The 16,865-nt window shown below is 39.2% G+C and overlaps 2 protein-coding genes across 3 annotated transcripts in view; one reads left to right on the forward strand and one right to left on the reverse strand.

Annotated features, from left to right (window-relative positions):
* faf1 (Fas (TNFRSF6) associated factor 1) overlaps positions 1–10,790 on the reverse strand; it is a gene marked incomplete in the record, with an annotated part of 81,242 nt that extends 70,452 nt beyond the window's left edge. The window contains 2 exon segments of the mRNA XM_076278006.1: positions 9,057–9,125; positions 10,425–10,790. Of these exon segments, the coding sequence (XP_076134121.1) occupies positions 9,057–9,125; positions 10,425–10,484 (129 nt within the window).
* Positions 10,791–11,668: 878 nt separating this feature from the next.
* cdkn2c (cyclin-dependent kinase inhibitor 2C (p18, inhibits CDK4)) lies at positions 11,669–15,849 on the forward strand. 2 transcript variants are annotated; one of them, XM_076277995.1, is made up of 4 exons: positions 11,669–11,888; positions 12,284–12,449; positions 12,707–13,327; positions 14,980–15,849. In XM_076277995.1, exons 3-4 carry the CDS (start codon positions 13,196–13,198, stop codon positions 15,346–15,348), a joined length of 501 nt encoding a protein of 166 aa, XP_076134110.1. In that variant the 5' UTR covers positions 11,669–11,888; positions 12,284–12,449; positions 12,707–13,195; the 3' UTR covers positions 15,349–15,849. The 2 variants fall into 2 exon arrangements, with proteins under 2 accessions (XP_076134110.1, XP_076134111.1); XM_076277996.1 differs by lacking the exon at positions 11,669–11,888 and adding an exon at positions 11,930–12,098.
* The last annotated feature ends 1,016 nt before the right edge of the window (positions 15,850–16,865 follow it).

Consider the following 16,865-nt stretch of genomic DNA (forward strand, 5'->3'; position numbering starts at 1 on the left):
TTTGATCCCGTGATGGAAATTTAGTCTCTGCATTTATCCCAATCTGTGAATTAGTGAAACACACTCAGCACACAGTGAGGTGAAGCACACACTAATCTTAAAAACTAAACTTAAAATATATTCATCAATATATGAATTCGTATAAGTAGGAATGAATGAGCATGAATTGAGTGAGTATACTAAAAGTAAGTCAGTATGCTTGGGATTGAGAATGATAATGATTGAGTAAGTGAGTATGAATAAATGAGAGTGTGAGTATGAGAGTATAATAAGTGGGTATGACTGAGAATATTAGCTAGAGCATGTGAAACCTTGAGTTAGTATGAATAAGTGCTAATAGGTGTAATTCAAAGACGCAGTCAAGGATTTTATACGATTTCAAGCCCATAACACTTTTTGCCGCATTTAGCAATCACCTCCTCAGAACTGCTAGCTGCCCATTCCGTGATTACACTGTAAAAACATGGTTTCTGTAGGCAGCCCACTCTCTGAAAACTGGAAACAAACTAAGTGGGGGCAGCCTGCTCCCAAAAAACCCCGAAACCCTGCGTGGAATTTCTCTGGGACTACTGAAGGTAGGGGTGAGCTGCCCCTCTGGGAATACTGAGGGTAGGGGTGAGCTGCCCCTCTGGTGCGTTTTGTTTGGTCCTCGGTTAAAATATAACACTTTTAATATACACAAACACAAACAAACGCGACTTCCTGCGAAATCCCTTACTGCGCCTTAAAAAATGAGGATCAGAGGGGGTCAGAGTGTCAGAGAGGAGAAAAGGCGAATAGAGAGAAGAATCTATGGAAATAGAGAGTGTGAAACACAGATAAGAGAGATTCATTTGAAAATGAAAGAAAATAAAGAGGGAGAGACGGGGGAAAAGAGCAAAAGAGAGAATGTGGAGAGAAAAAGGGTAAGTGTGGGGAGTGTGGCGCACTTCGATTTTGACATTCGATTACTTAGACCCCATTATTATCAATACAACCCCACAAACCAGCGTCCAACTCTGCTGTCACCCTCGCTGGTGTGCGGGACTGTATTGACAATAATGGGGTCTAAGTAATCGAATGTGGAAAGCACCGCACTCACATTGGCACCGGTCTCCGCAACGCTAAAAGGTGCTTTTGAAGTAGCTGCCGCCCTCAACAGAACACGGGTGCAAGCTAGCTTGATTGCCCAATTATGTCACAATGTGTCATGGTAAGTACAGGAGTGCATTTTTATTGTTTTTTAATTAATGACTCCAAAAGTACAAATTGCACAAAAATTGAAAGTACATAGCTCCAGTGTCCTTTAAGGATTAAGACCTTTATCTATGTGACATTTTGAACAAACATTCTACATTATGTGGGTCATGTTCCCTTAAATGAAGAAAAATCCTAGACGACAAAGATAAAGATGAAGAAGACAAAGATGAAGCCACCAGATAACAGTAGGCCTACTGTGCACTGCTTTGCATGATATGTAATAAGTGGCTCTAAGGATGCAAGTGACGCAGTGAGCAGTGAAGCTGTTACTTACTTTCCCATCAACACTCGGAATATGTACCATGACTTATAAGTCATTTATAACTCACACTGTATATTTCCGTGATTTTATTTTATTTAGCTAAAATGGATCAATATAAAGATGGTGTGAGAATATTTTTTCCCTATCTTACATGTAAATTAAAGTAGTGGATAGGCCTGGTGCTACTTCCAGATGATCTCCAGTGAAATGAGTGCTTATGGCTTACTGGCCATGCATGGACACTTTTGGCAAGATACCTGATATATACTTCTTTGACCATAATCAACACAACTAAGCAATTTAAGTATGAAGCATAAAAAATAGACTACTAAAACTGGTTTGCACTACAGTATGTGCTGGTTTGCGCAGTAGAGCCATGTCAGCTTTCAGTTTCTTTTAGTCACAGGTAACTGAAAAGCTTGCACTGGCAGAACCGTAAAGCATCAGGAATCCAGATGAAATTTTGCAATAAAAAACAAAAAGAAACACGAATATCAAAATAGTTATGACACAGTCAGCCCTGACGAGATGTAAACGATACATAAAAGTTTGAGTGTTAACAAGTTCAAACAAGTTTTTGATTAAGATATTGACGAGCAAATCCATCATGACAGACATTACAAAAAAAAAATTCTGTTTGACAAGTACTACTTTCCAAATTTAGGCTATGGCTTAATATACTTGGCCCTTGCTTGACATTGCCATAAATATACCGTGACTGATTTGTTCTTACTTACAAAAAACAGTCTGCAAGCCATCATTTTGCATAGGCCGATATCTGCTTGCAGCTTGGGTTGGCACAGTAAAGATCTAACAAGTATTGCTTAAATTAAAAACCATTATAACATTCTAAACATTAACTTTTATTTTAATGTTAGATGTCAGAGGAACACAATAATTATAAATAACATGTAGGGCTGGGATAAACGATTATTTTTTAAACGATTAATCTAGCGATTATTTTTTCGATGCATCGATTAATCTAACGATTCATTTTTTCAGTCCGATTCGATTATGATTCGATTATCTCCTCATTAATTGACTAATAGCAACTTATACATGTTTATTTACATATCTGAATTAATTAAACATGAATTCTTTAACATTGCAATATATGTTTATTGCTCTTAAGATTCCAAAATAAAAGACTATACAAGTGCAAAGTAATGCATTCTTAGTCAGAGGTAGCATTCAATAAAGTTCAGTAGGCTAGTGTATGTCTAATTGAGTGCCTGTCATTTTAAGACGTTCGTGAGGGAATCCTTGCAATTAACATAACACAGTTAAAAGGCTGCTGATGTGTGGATGCAATTCATTACGTAGTTAGTTCAAATAACGGTTCGTACTTCTCCTTGGGACAAGCACTTTTGAGTCTTGGAAAACACCTTTCCATTTACATCGGGATTTTGCAAACATTCAGAGTCAATTATAAAATGAGCCCTGCATGAGTAACGAAATACAAGCAGCTGTAAGTAAGCATGCAAACTGGACATCCAAACAGTATTCTAACGTTAGCTTTGAGATACTGATTGATTGCATACTGTAACTTAACTTAGTTTAGTCTCCTCAATGTACTATGTTGTGATAAGACCTTAGCAGAGTTTACTTTCACTTTAATGCAGCAGTTTTGAACAAATTTGCGCAGCATGGTCACAATGCTAAGCGGATTTAATAGCAATTTATCCCAGTGTGTATGCAGTGCTTCTTTTTAATTGTAAATTGTTAAATGCAACAATCCTTCAACAATCGTGAATATTTTGTTAAATCAGAGAATGTCTCGTAAACGGCCTCTGGTTAAATGCACATGCAGAGGAGGAGCAGCGGGCTCGTTACGAGAGAGAGCGGGCGGGGCGAGGAAAGGCTGCGTGATCAAAAAGTGCAGCTCAATGAAATTATTTTATCTTATCTTTAATTTAAATAGTACAACATAGAACATCTATGTGTGCTGGCCGGTTTTGATTTTGTGGCGCCCAGCCACAGATTAGTCAACGTATGTAAAACACTGAAGGTGTAAAATTTGAAATATTAAGCAGCACACTTGACGAATCGACGCGCATATTTTGCGTCGACGTATTTTTTGCGTCGACGTCATCGATTACGTCGACGCGTTGTCCCAGCCCTAATAACATGCATTACAGAGAAAAATAGTGATGGTCATTTTGGAAAATGCCAACTGTCCCAAAGCAATGCTGAAGTTAAGATATGTGTGTGAGTGTGTGTGTGTGTGTGTGACTATATTCTTGTGTGTACAAACTTGTGTCCACTGCTTCCATAAGACACGTCTGCAACAACTGAGAAAGGATCCATTGGTGACACCCTAATGCATGTCATGCTTATATGTGCATACATGTGAGTATGTCCGCGCGTGCGTGCGTGCAAGTGACTAACTACCCTGTGTGCTCACTTGTAGGTCCTAGCACACTTTGGACGTTTTACACAGAAATTAATTATGTTGCCCCTCTGATTGCAAGGTACCATACCAGAAACAACACAAAGTATATCCGATCTATTGGAGGTCATTTTAACTGGCAATGAAAGATCACAACAATGCAGATTTACATTCATTTCACTAGCCTGTGTGGCACGGAAAGATGACCTACATCCTATCAGACAGATGAAAGGCTAGCCATTCAGCACAACCCTTGTTAATGCACTGACATACCACGACAAGTTAAACAATGCAATGCCACACACAATTCAGGGACTGTAATATAAAGATTCTGCAATAATTGCTCCAATCACTCTCTAACCCTTGTAATCTGAATCAGAAACGTCTTCCTTCACTAAGCTCAAGACAATCCTTACAAGGAATTTGATTTGGTAACCCTGGTTGCACTCACATTAACATATAACATTTGTAATAGACAATAAATACATTTATCATACATTTATCTAAGTGAAAAATCTGTCAGGGAGCTTCACTGATGCACACACACTGTAGACATTAAAGGACCTCACACTACATGCAAAACATATATTTGAAGTGAACTGTTATAGGATCTTTGTGTCTTCTCCTGTGTGCATGTAGCATGTGTGACTGTGTGTGTCGTGTGTCGTTTGCCTGTGTGTGCGTGCCTGTGTGCCTATGTGCCTGTAAATGTAAAATGTGATCATAGTGGTCCAAGCATCTATTAAAATGTGTCAGTTGAAACGCCCCCTATGGACAGAGGAGCACAAAATTCGATGTGCATGCAAAGGCTATGGCAGAGATTCATCACGTCAAATGTAGTAAACCTTGAACCTTTACATCACAAAGCATTGACACAAGCATGTCTTGAGATGTTCTAGCGCCCCTTGTTAACGGAATTAAAGGAGCGATTTGTAGGATTGTTACCGAATGTTCTGTAGGCCAAAATCAAAACACTGGTGAATGTTCTCAAGACTACCAGACGCGAGCCTCTTCTGGGTTGCCAGATGTTATGCAGACTTAGCTAACGTTAGTTGACCTGCAGCTGCTTTAACGTTTCTCCAACCATGACCCAGCTACACATTACGGAAACAGTAAAAAAAAAAAAAGCGCCATCCCATTATTAATACGCTATTCTAGAATTAATCATTCAAAACATAAACGAAAATTCCAAGAGATTCCGCCCCGTAACTCTTTTTTTTTTCACGGGTTTTACAGGTTATAGTAATGTTGTCAAATAAGCCATTACTTCAATTCATCGTGTTTCCTTACTCTCTGATGACATATGGTGATCATTTTTGGAATGGTTACAATTTATTTGCTATTATTTCCTACATACTGGTCCTTTAAGCATACATCTGAACAATGTAGTGAGGCAGCATGTCTATTTTAATTGCCTTTCACATCACTAGATATTGGCACAAAATTGTTTTGGCTAATGAATTTTGATTGGCCACTGGCAGGCATTTTGTTGAGTAAGCCAAATGAAACTTTAGGACATGTGGGCAGATGTGACCGAGTGTAAGCAGTGTTTCCCATACACTGACTAATCTGTGGCGGGGCGACACGAAATCAAAATCGGCCGCCACAGATTAATATTCTATGTTTAATTTAAATTCATTTAAATTAAATATAAGATCAAATCCTTGCATTGCCATTGAGCTGCGCTTTTTACGCACGCAGCCTTTCCTTACCCCGCCCCGCTCTCTCTCGTAGCCTGCTGCACCTCCTCTGCATGTGCATTTAACAAAATAGCTAACGTTAGAATACTGTTTGGATGTCGAATTTAGCATGCTTAGCCTACCTACTGCTGCTTGTCAATTTCGTTGAAGGGCTCATTTTATTGACTCTGACTCTTTTGTCTTCTGGCAGTAGAGTTGGCATTGGATATAGCCTAAGGACGAGTTTTCTAGTCACTGTCTCACTTAAAGCTCCTTAAAGCGTTAAGTGAAGCACAGGGCTCTATACAAGCTTATACACTCATCATAAAACTAATGTGGAACTAGGGCTAAGAGCATAGAAGTAAAGTGGAATGACCTTACTTTGGCTTTGTAGAATCCAAGTTGTTTGTTTCCAAGCCATTCTTTTATTCAGAAGCATACTTATGAAGCATAGCTACGATATGCATCTGATTTGATTATTTAAGTAGCCTACTCCATTCGGAGGCATCGCTAGCTAGGTACCAGGCTACCAGTCACTCTCAGCACCAAATTGCCAATCTAGGAACAGGCCATTATGCTTCCATTGCAAGCAGAAAGATGGCCTGTTTACCATCACTTACTATTATGAAATATGTTTTATTTGTTTTATATAACGTATTAAAACTGGAGGAGGAGTTAGCCTCTCATGTTGCTGACCATTTAGGCAAAAAACAATAAGCTTGGTGAGAACCGTTTAGAATCAACCTGAAATCAATCTCCAGGAGGCATCTGCCAACATTTAAACTTCTCTGGTACTGTGTCAAACTGGGCTTAAACCAGTGTCTGGTTAGGAATGATGACTTACTGAGACGTACTGGTAGCTTACAAAAACTATACATGGCCATACAGGACAATGTGACAGGATGGATTTGACTCACTCACTAAATCTGTCCCTGTCCCTTCAATATTGAAATCACAGTAACGCCCTTGTTTCAATTCTGGCCAGCATCACACCACAGCTTGGCCCAAAACGGCATGCTTTTAGCTGCAATGGCCTGCTGATAGCAATGCAAAAAAGATAGATAAATAAATACCTTTGTGTCAAGTTACAATTAAATTATGTCTCATTCCAAATAATGCGTAGCAACATGCTAAAGTTAATTAGTGACAAACAGAAGTTGGTTGATATAACACTTTTTGTACATGGCCATACAGGACAATGTGACAGATGGATTTGACTCACTCACTAAATCTGTCCCTGTCCCTTCAATATTGAAATCACAGTAAGGCCCTTGGTTTCAATTCTGGCCAGCATCACACCACAGCTTGGCCCAAAACTGCATGCTTTTAGCTGCAAGGGCCTGCTGATAGCAATGCAAAATAGATAGATAAATAAATACCTTTGTGTCAAGTTACAATTAAATTATGTCTCATTCCAAATAATGCGTAGCAACATGCTAAAGTTAATTAGTGACAAACAGAAGTTGGTTGATATAACACTTTTTGTTTTTGCCATTTTTGTTTTTCTACATGAGTACACATGCCTGTGTCATACAGTGAACAGCCATTGACTGTGCAGGTGGTACTACAACTTTCCAGAATTTCAGGCTTTGTGAGCAGTGTACACCTGACAGTCAATGGCACTCACAATGAAGGCAATCTGAAACTGAACCTGGTGAGGTATTTACTGAGAGGCCTTGAAAATGTGGTCTACAGTGTCAGTCTACAGCACAGGCCTAATACTCAGGCAAGTTTAGTCATGGTACACAAAAAAAAATAATAATAACAGGGATGCACCGATATATCGGCCAATATCGGTCTTGTTGACTGATATCAGCTATTGGCAAATTTATATGACATTTACAGATGGCAGTAGCTGATGTTTGTCTGTTATGCTGCATCCATTCTACACTAGGTAAATGTTGTGCTATCAAGGCCTGAAAGACCTGAAAATGGTTCAGTTATTAATGAATATTTTTCTTTCCACTCTACTAAAGGGTACAATTAACAGCAAAAATGAAGTAAACAAACAAAGAAAAAGATATCAGTATTGGCATCGGTTATCGGCCAAATTGTTATTTTAGATATCGATAAATCCCTAATAAATAAACTATAAAGTAAGGAACTTTATACACAGGCCATCTTTCAATCAAGATACTATCTTAGAAATCTGAAGCATATCTGCACTTTTGAATGCATAGCTCAGGCCACTAAATGCCACTTGAGTGGATTCCACTTTGATAATCCACTAATTTTGCCATTGGGTATAACACGAGTTTCTGTAAACTGTAGGATAAAGGGTTCCTGACTGTGAGAAATTACAAGACCAATGCACCCATATCCAGCCCCACATTCATCCATGATCAACTGCATATTTAAATATGCATCGTTCAATACATCACATAATATGTTAATGACTTACTTTAGATGCCAAACTTGAGCGTTACAGTCGGCAGCCAAATATAGTGGTGACTACAATATATACCACCACCAACTCAGCCTCTGTAACAATGCATTTCAGCCCTAAAATACCACAGAACGTACCACCCAAACACCAACCGCTTTAGTGAGTGTGCCATCTGTGAGTGGTTCAAAACACAGACTGAGCAAAACCATTTTTGCCCATATAGCAGCTCTGTGACAGCTCTCTATGACACAATCAAGAGGCCTCTTCTACTGTAATTAAACTTCAAAAAATAAAAACAGTCAAATAAGTGGACATCTTTCAAACAATACTTTAAAAAGTCCAATTCCTTTTCTCTTCTGAGATGATTCACTTTAGTTTTAGGCACAATGGTAGCGGTGCGGTGGTGGCATAGTGGCTAAGGAGCTGGGATGCAGTAGCCTGAAAAGTTGTGGGTTCAATACCCGGATTCCACCATTGTGCCCTTGAGCAAGGCACTTAACCCCGAGAGGCTCTGGGGACAATGGCTCTTGTAATATACTTGACAGAATAAGTTGCTTTGAATAAAAGCGTCTGCTAAATTAATAAATGTAAAAATGTAAATGTACCCTTAAAAGGTGGCAGCATCTACCATTGGGCTTGTTTAATCACAATTTGACTTTTGCATTCTGAACTGAGGGAAATGGCCCACTCCTCTTGCTTAATAATACAGCCATCATTATTTACTTTTTAGGAGGAACTATAATGTTTGACAAGGAGCGTGTTGTATCTTCAAAAGAAACAACGAGCTAGAGAGATTCACCTGCCAAACTGCTTAATAATCAACTCTAAAACTTTTGGCCGACCTCACCAAAAGAACAGCCACCAGTTGATGCTTTAAATATATCACAGTAAAATCTAAGGAGTTGACTGACTGGATTGGTTAAACTTGTCAGTGTCAAGTGTCAATCTAAGATCCTCCTATCACTGCTAATCCAGATTAACTTCAAAATAGATTTTGGAAAATTATTTTTGTTTGTGCCCTGTGTAAATACGATATGTTTATTTTAGAAGAGTCTCTCAGTACGGATTACTTTTTTTCCAAAAGGAGTAAGCAAAACTTACCACCAAATCCCAGTTGTTCAGCTCTAACAGAGTAATTGCTTCTGCAATGTTGTCAATACCAGTGCAAGCCTGTAACAAATGAATAAACACACATCATAAGGAACCCTGATCCTGCACATCTATGGTGTTGAGTTATGGCAAATTAAATTTATGTAAAAGACCAGTTGATATAAAATATGCACACATTCAGTGCATCGTCTTTCCAAAACTTGGCCCACCTACAGTAACCAGTTATATCACCAATAGTCTACCTAAATTATGTGTTTACATCTTTATGCATATAAAATGGGAAAAGATCAAGCCTCCACTCTGCCTCTTAAGAACATGAAAACATAATTTACTCGTAATATGCTATTAACTGTTTAACCGTTCGCCGCAGACACAGACGAGTTGTTTTCCATTTGACGAAGTGTCACAGTACTTAGGGTTTTGGCCTTGTTTTTCCACATCCCATAGGCAGCTAGCTTGATTTGAGCCTTGATGAACGCTAAAACAAGCTAGCTATCAGTATGTTGACAGTTGCAACCTAGAGTGGGACATACAATAATTATAGGCTCAGATGATATAAGAATAGTTACCTGTTAAACTGACCTAACGTCACTGTAAATGTAATAATTTGAAAACCTACGATGTACAAAAATATGACGGACATAACTGTCCGCTAACATAGGCTAACTAAGCAACCTTAGCTACGAACACTAAACTGTCCTGTCATTCTCTTACCTCAATAAATCACATTTGGATAACGTTAGCAGCTAAATTCCCGTAGCCATTGGTTCTAGACATAGACCTTCACAATAGTTATATAATTAAAGAACAGCCGTATGTCTGTTTCTGTGTATGACTAGTCAGGTAAATTAATTATTCAACAACCATACTGTTAAGGGTAAGGTTAGCATGATTTCCCTATTCTATGAACTGAATAATTGGCTAAGCTGCTGGCTAGTTCTAGCGTGCTAACAAACATTACCCATGTAAGAAGCATTAGCTGGTAGTTAACATTAGCTGACCTGGGACTTGGGGACTTATTTAACAAATAATTATTTATACCACAACATGCCACTTAATGTGTCTAAACCTATCGCAATACTCTTTCCTTTTCTGCCTTTAGAATGAGCAAACAGTAATGTTTGTTTAGTTATACAGCAAGTGGCATTAGTTGAGATGCTGTTAGCCAACTACCAAGCTCTCAAACGTATTGCCGTCATTACTGTGCATTAACGTTAGCAATTTTGTTAGACAGCCAGGGAGCTTGCGCTACATCATTGTTGACATTCACAGAGCTAAACATATCTCCCGTAAGACTTGTGACAAAGATTACAGTTTGTTTAACTATGTCACTGGTAATGGTTACAAAAAAGAACCCACCTGAAAGTCAGCCAGAATCATCTCTCTATCCATGTTGCTACCGCTATCGGAGGCCATCATTGCAATGACTGCCAAACGCTAGCTAGCTTTGCCACTGGTCTAGCTATCGTTTTGACTCAATAGCTAGCTAACGCTAACTAGCAATCTGTTATCTGTCTCACACACAAGCACACACAAACACACGCACGCCAAGTGACTAGGGATTCATGTACAAATGTATAGTCATCAAATGTCAAAAACAACGGAGCCCTGTAACTGTCAAGATGCGGCTGCTGAGATGCAAAATCCGCACTTTCGGGCCGTGTTCTGATTCTGATAGATCTCAGTTCGGTGTAATCGTCACTTTTTTCTTTTATCTATGTTCAGGCAATCCGGTTGCTTTACGGCAATTTCAAAGTGTTGTCGTAAAATAATTATAGGCACATATCTTAAAGGGGAACTGCAGTGCTTACTGCTTACTGCTTAGTCGTTCAGATCAAAATGAACCAATTATATTAATGTTGTATGTAGCACAGGAATGATTACATTACAACCGTTCACATGTAGGCTAGGCTCCTCGCTGATGGATTCTGATATTAACACAAGCCTACAGCTAGCCTACTGTGCTTAACAGGCAAAATATAGACTATAGAAAATATAGATATCTATACTCTTTGCCTATATTTATCTACCCAACATTTGCTCATCTAAATAATCTACGTTGGGGAAATGGGTGTTTGAAGTTTGTGGAGACAAAAAAATACTGCCATGTCAATAGTAACACATATCCCCCCCATGAAATTAGCATTTTTTCCTGTCCCTAGCCTGCCCTGTAGAGGGCAGTGGTTCACTTCAAACAAAGTATGGAGACGTAGGAATCACACTAGACAGTTCCACTAGTTTTTCCTTCATTGATTTAGGGACAGAAAATCTAGACTATTGTAATGGTGACGTGACCCTTAGATTCAAACTGCTGCTCTAATCTAAGCAAGCATCTTAATTTGTTTCACACAGCCCAACAAATGTTGTTACACGTAGGCTACATTGTAGCAAATGTATAATGTAAAAATTAGCATAGGCACGCTTCATTGTATCATTTTGTGTAGAACGGAGACCACAGCCGTTCTGGACCTCTGCGACTGACTGGAACAAGAAAACCAGACATGTGGCTCGCTTATTTCAGGCTGCTTAGACTGACATATCGGTAAATAGTATAACCCGTACTACAGTACACCGTACAGCACATTACACTGCTTCCATGCTCCACCATCAGCCCCGCCTCTCGTCTGTTAGTAAAGTGGGCGGAAGCGAGACTTTATTTCAAAAATGGGTGATGTCAAATAGCCCAACTGCAATGGACTCTGTTGAAGAAGTCAGCTGCTGACCGTACCACCAATCAGATGAACGAACGCATCCAAAAAAGACATGTTGCGAAGATATATGGGAGATTTGTAATCTATAGCCTACGTAGGCTACTATGACCAGGTAGGCTATGTTACATTTCAAATTATATCGCTTGTGCTGAGTAGCCTAAAAGGCTTGCGCTGTATTAGGCTACGTTATGTGGTATTGAAACAACTCTGGAAAGCAGGATTATGACCAATAACTGCAAGCAACTTGATAGCCTCTAACCAGAAAAAAACCCGTATCGTTAGCCTGTTTGGCAGAGGAACACGATTTCGCACGGATTCTGTTGTATGTCACCTCGAGTTGATAGGCTATATTTATTCTGAATAACTGCAGCCTAACCTCTGCATTATAAAACATCATATGTTTCTGCAGCTAAAATGGGCGGGAAACAATCAGAAAAGTTCGAAACATCATATTTAAAATGTCATTGTATAGAAAAGTATCCACTCATTGCCTCTATCCGTTTTCAGACCTATGACTGAGGGCACCGAAATGGCATTACACGCTGAGCACTGAAGACGCCCAAGGAAAAAACGACCCCGCTACAAGAGGGGACTAGACCTGAATGACAGTCGGTTAGTTTTGACATCCATGAAGACTAGATGCACCTGCATGCAGTTTCCTGAGAGATGAAAGGTAAAATAATATAAGGATTATTCCATTGGATTTCAGTCTTACTAAGACCAAATCTATTCTGAGTTGAACATTTAACCTTGTTTATATAAAGCATCAAACGTCATGGCTACTATTTGAACCAAGGATTTGCATAGCTGGACTATGACTGAGCACGAGCGTTAACCATTTGCAACACATAACCTAAACTTCAGCTTCGTTATCCTACCACTCTTTCAGACATTCTAGCTCAGCTAATGACCCATTTGATATTTTTTCAGGGTTTTGCAGTTATGGATTGCACCTCGTCATATTTGGTTTAGATGCGCATCGCTGAGGACGTGAAGATACAGCCTACAATGATGAGATGCACGGTAGAACCGGGTCATTCGGATGAGCCTTCACTTGGGAGTTTCCCCTGCGTGATGTTGAGGACCTAGATCGTTTCGGATGGCCCTGTTTTTAACCTATGGATAAAAAAAACATTTTCAAGAAAGGTGATGATCGTGTGCTTGGATGGATATGGCGTGACATCCTTGTTTTGCAGATTGTTAGGGGATGGCATTAAAAAAGATGGGCGGACCTCTGGCAACGTTTCAGCTTTTTTCGGTGTAACAGACTATTTACTATACCATTTGATTGCGCTTCGTCTAATCATCACGACTCGCCATCAAAGCCGTGATTATTTTTTTTTTCTGTTTTATTGAACCTACGTCGTTTCCTCTCATACAAGCCACCTTTCCTCGTCTCAGCGTTGTTTTTTGGCGAGAATGGCTGGACGCACGCAGGCAGATAGGCTGACCACGGCATCTGCAAGAGGGGATTTAAGCGAGGTTGACATGATATTGCAAAACGGAGCAGATGCCAATGAAAAGAACATCTTGAACAGGACAGCCATACAGGTTGGAACTGCATTTCTGTTCTATAGCCTTCTTCCTCTGCATACACCGGCGAGGTTGACATGAGGACCTATATGCTACTACAATTCCCAATGACGTTTACCTCAAATATTGACATGTATATTAATCAGTGTACCTGTTAAATGTCAATTTTGATACATGTGGCAATTCATTGAGCACAGCGTCTTGCCTCTGTTTTCACACGCATATGATCTCATTTCAGTAGTGTAGTGTAGGATAGTGAATGGGTCAAGGGAACTACATGTGCTCTTATGGGTGATGTCTTGTTAAATCAAACCTGGGATTACACAAAATAACCCTTACTTAACAGTTCAGCTATAAACTATGTCCAAGTATTTACATGTAGGCTAACTTGTCCTTATAAGCATGACATTATGTTACGAGGTAATTCTGGTGTTTCATCAAAATAGTAATGTTGCATAAAAGTTGTTCTCATTTGTTGAAATTTCAACACAAATATTCTCACAAACTATATTTAATTTGTAAAGCTTAGACTGTTGAATCATAATGTCAATTTGTCCAACATCCTTGATACTGACTGATTTACAGTTGCTTCAATTAACAATATAAGCACTTCAATGGTCCTACCATTTTGTTGAAAAAAATATCTGAACATGTAAAAATGGATTTTAATAGGCTGTATTTACTTCAGCATAAATATCAAAGCTATGTAAAAAATCAACCTACACCCCAAGGCCTGAAATTATTTTTACAGAGAATGTATAGGCTAATCCAGTGGTTCTCAACTGGTGTGCCAAGGCACAAAATGAGGTGTGCTGTAGAATTTTGAGGAACCCCATGCATTTTTATACAGATTCGTGAAATAGGCTATAGTGGTATTTTAAAATGCATCAATGACACAGCTTCTAAATTGGAAAGCTCAGTCAGCATCGCATATGACTATCCTGTATTCTCAGCTCAAACACACTGTATAGAAAAAATATGGGCATGATATTGAACACCCCTGGTATAACCTGTCTGTGTGTCATACTTTAAAATCAGTAATCATAACTCGGTGCGCCTTGGCGTTTTGGTTTGACCTTTGGTACCCAAAACGTTTGAGAACCTCTGGGCTAAGTAACCGGGATTTCACATATGCCACAATTAAGACAGGCGAGTAAATTGCGATTGGTACAGATCTACTCATAATAACCATCTCAGTAATATAGCATTAGGCTATGTTGGATTCTTATAACGGCGTGTCCTAATACATGGTAAATTCCCTTTTTGCCAAACGTTTCGACTCACTTTCAAGAGAAGCCAACGATGTATTTTCACCTAATATTATTTTAAAACATATAGGCTATATGGATTATAGTGTTAGATCTAATTTTCTAAAATGCTATTCCCAATAGAGCACACCACACATTTAAAAAATGCAAAGGAAAGCACGTATGTCGATTTCGTTGTTATTACGCATTGTAAATCATGAAATTTTTTTATGTGGGGCCATCCACATGTACCATATACTGCACTAACGCTTCCACCGTTTTATGTTAAAAATGTCTCGGCCAGTTATCTTCTATACAGTTGTAGGACCATACGAAAACAAAATTGTGTAATTGTGTAAAAATTGTGTAATCACATATCACAGATGTATAATGGGTTTCATTCCTCTTCGTTGTGTTCTACAGGTAATGAAACTCGGGAATCCAGCCATTGCGGATGCGTTACTGAGAGCGAACGCGGACCCAAATGTGCGTGACCCTGTGTTGGGACTGACCATTGCCCACGACGCCTCCAGGGACGGGTTTTTAGACACGCTGAGGGTCCTGGTTCATCATGGAGCCGATGTCAATTTAATCGACAATGGCGGAAACCTACCCTTGCACCTTGCTGCAAAATCGGGTCACCTGGACGTTGTGCAGTTCCTTACGCCGTACACCTCCGACCCCTCTCAACTAAACGGGTCAGGCCAGACCCCGTGCGACTTGGCCAGAAGGCACAATAGAAGCTCCACCGCACAGTGGCTAGAAACATTTGTGTTTTCACAGCAAAACTAATGTGGACTGCTCAATTTAGTGAAACAGGGGTAGCTGTCAACAGGATTATATAGGAAAGCTAACTACCTCTTTTTAAATGCAGACAGACTCAGTTAATTTGGTAACGTAAACACAGCGGTGTATTCTTCCATAATATTATCTGTTGGTTTCGTTGTAGGTCTACACTGCATTTCGAGACAATTGAGGAATTCACTCTACATAAATAGGCCTTATCAAATGGCCACCAGCCTGGTTGAATTGTTTTATGGCAGAAGACTGCACGTTGACAATATGGTTGTACAATCATCAGCACCATATACAAAAGCCAATAGGCTGGAAAACGAACAAAAAGAATTCCATGAAATGTGAACTATTCGATATTGATTGTGTACCAAAGACTGTATTACTGAAATACTGTATTTCAGAACAGAAAAATGCAGTAGCCTAATGTAGCCAAGTGCTGAGTGTGTTCTATTGCACTAACTATGTCTGCTTTGTGAATAAAGTAGCTAAAATAATAAATGGTTTGTAGATATTATTTTGTGGTTATTTTGTAGATACACATCTAACATGATGAAAAAAAAACAATATTGCTAAGGGACGCGTTTTGGGTTTAGTCAAAGGAATGGCCAGTCTGTTTTATTTGCAGATGAAACGATCTATTCAGGAAAATGGCTATATGCCTGAATATGCAAAGAATATGATTTACAGGATATTCTAGGCCTTTAGATATAATCATCTTTTATAATTGTAGCATGAAGCATTTTAGCTACATTTAATGGCATAGCTACAGCCAGCTTGATTCGTAGGAAACAACAATGGGTAACGTGAGGCAAGTGGCATATTTTATCGAGTCTCTGGACAGAAACAATTTAATGGATTCTTCGTTTCAACACGTGTAAAATAGAGTTAACGACAAGAAACAGGAGGCAAACAGACGCTTGAGCGGCAGCGCAAAGAATAAGACCGTTACGCCGGTGGGAGGAATGATATCCTAGTTTTGCTGCCAATCTTTCAAATTCTGGCGCTTCAGCTCTACAACGTGCAAAAAATCGGACGTTTCGTCAACAAAACCAGGAGAATAGTGAACAACAAGACAATATTTTAACATGGAAACTATTCTTTTACATCTCGCACGAGAATAACGTAGCCTTGAAGAAATATCACAAGTGGCATGAATGGACATGTTCTTCCTGGTTCGGTATTGAGCGGCTGAATTATAGTGAGACGTCTTTATCGTGAGTTTTGAATTATTTGTATGCTTTATGAAAGGCTGTAAGTAAAAATAATATGTTGAAACGATGTAATTGTCAGTTTCCTTCTATTGCCATTCACGTTGGAGGCACAAGGAACTCTGATGTGAATATATACACCATGCTGACATTTTTTTACACCCTGTGGACTAATCGTCGTTACAGTGACCTCCTAAAACACCGAGAATGTTAAAACAGTGTCGCAGTGGTCTCAATTGTATGGCTTATTTGTTATATTCTTGGAAATTTAACTACGCCTTAAATGGCAACAGTTACACTTGTGCA

This window comes from Alosa pseudoharengus, unplaced genomic scaffold (genome assembly GCF_046254945.1).
Source record: "Alosa pseudoharengus isolate Yale_2024_CS ecotype anadromous, Long Island Sound unplaced genomic scaffold, YU_APseudo_1.1 YU_APseudo_1.1_scf_11, whole genome shotgun sequence".
Taxonomy (NCBI): Eukaryota; Metazoa; Chordata; class Actinopteri; order Clupeiformes; family Clupeidae; genus Alosa; species Alosa pseudoharengus.

Excerpts from the sequence above, each read along its gene's own strand:
- cdkn2c (XM_076277995.1), top strand. The coding sequence starts at position 13,196 with ATGGCTGGACGCACGCAGGCAGATAGGCTGACCACGGCATCTGCAAGA. Across the intron at positions 13,328-14,979 it reads TGAACAGGACAGCCATACAG|GTAATGAAACTCGGGAATCC; the intron begins GTTGGAACTGCA and ends TGTGTTCTACAG.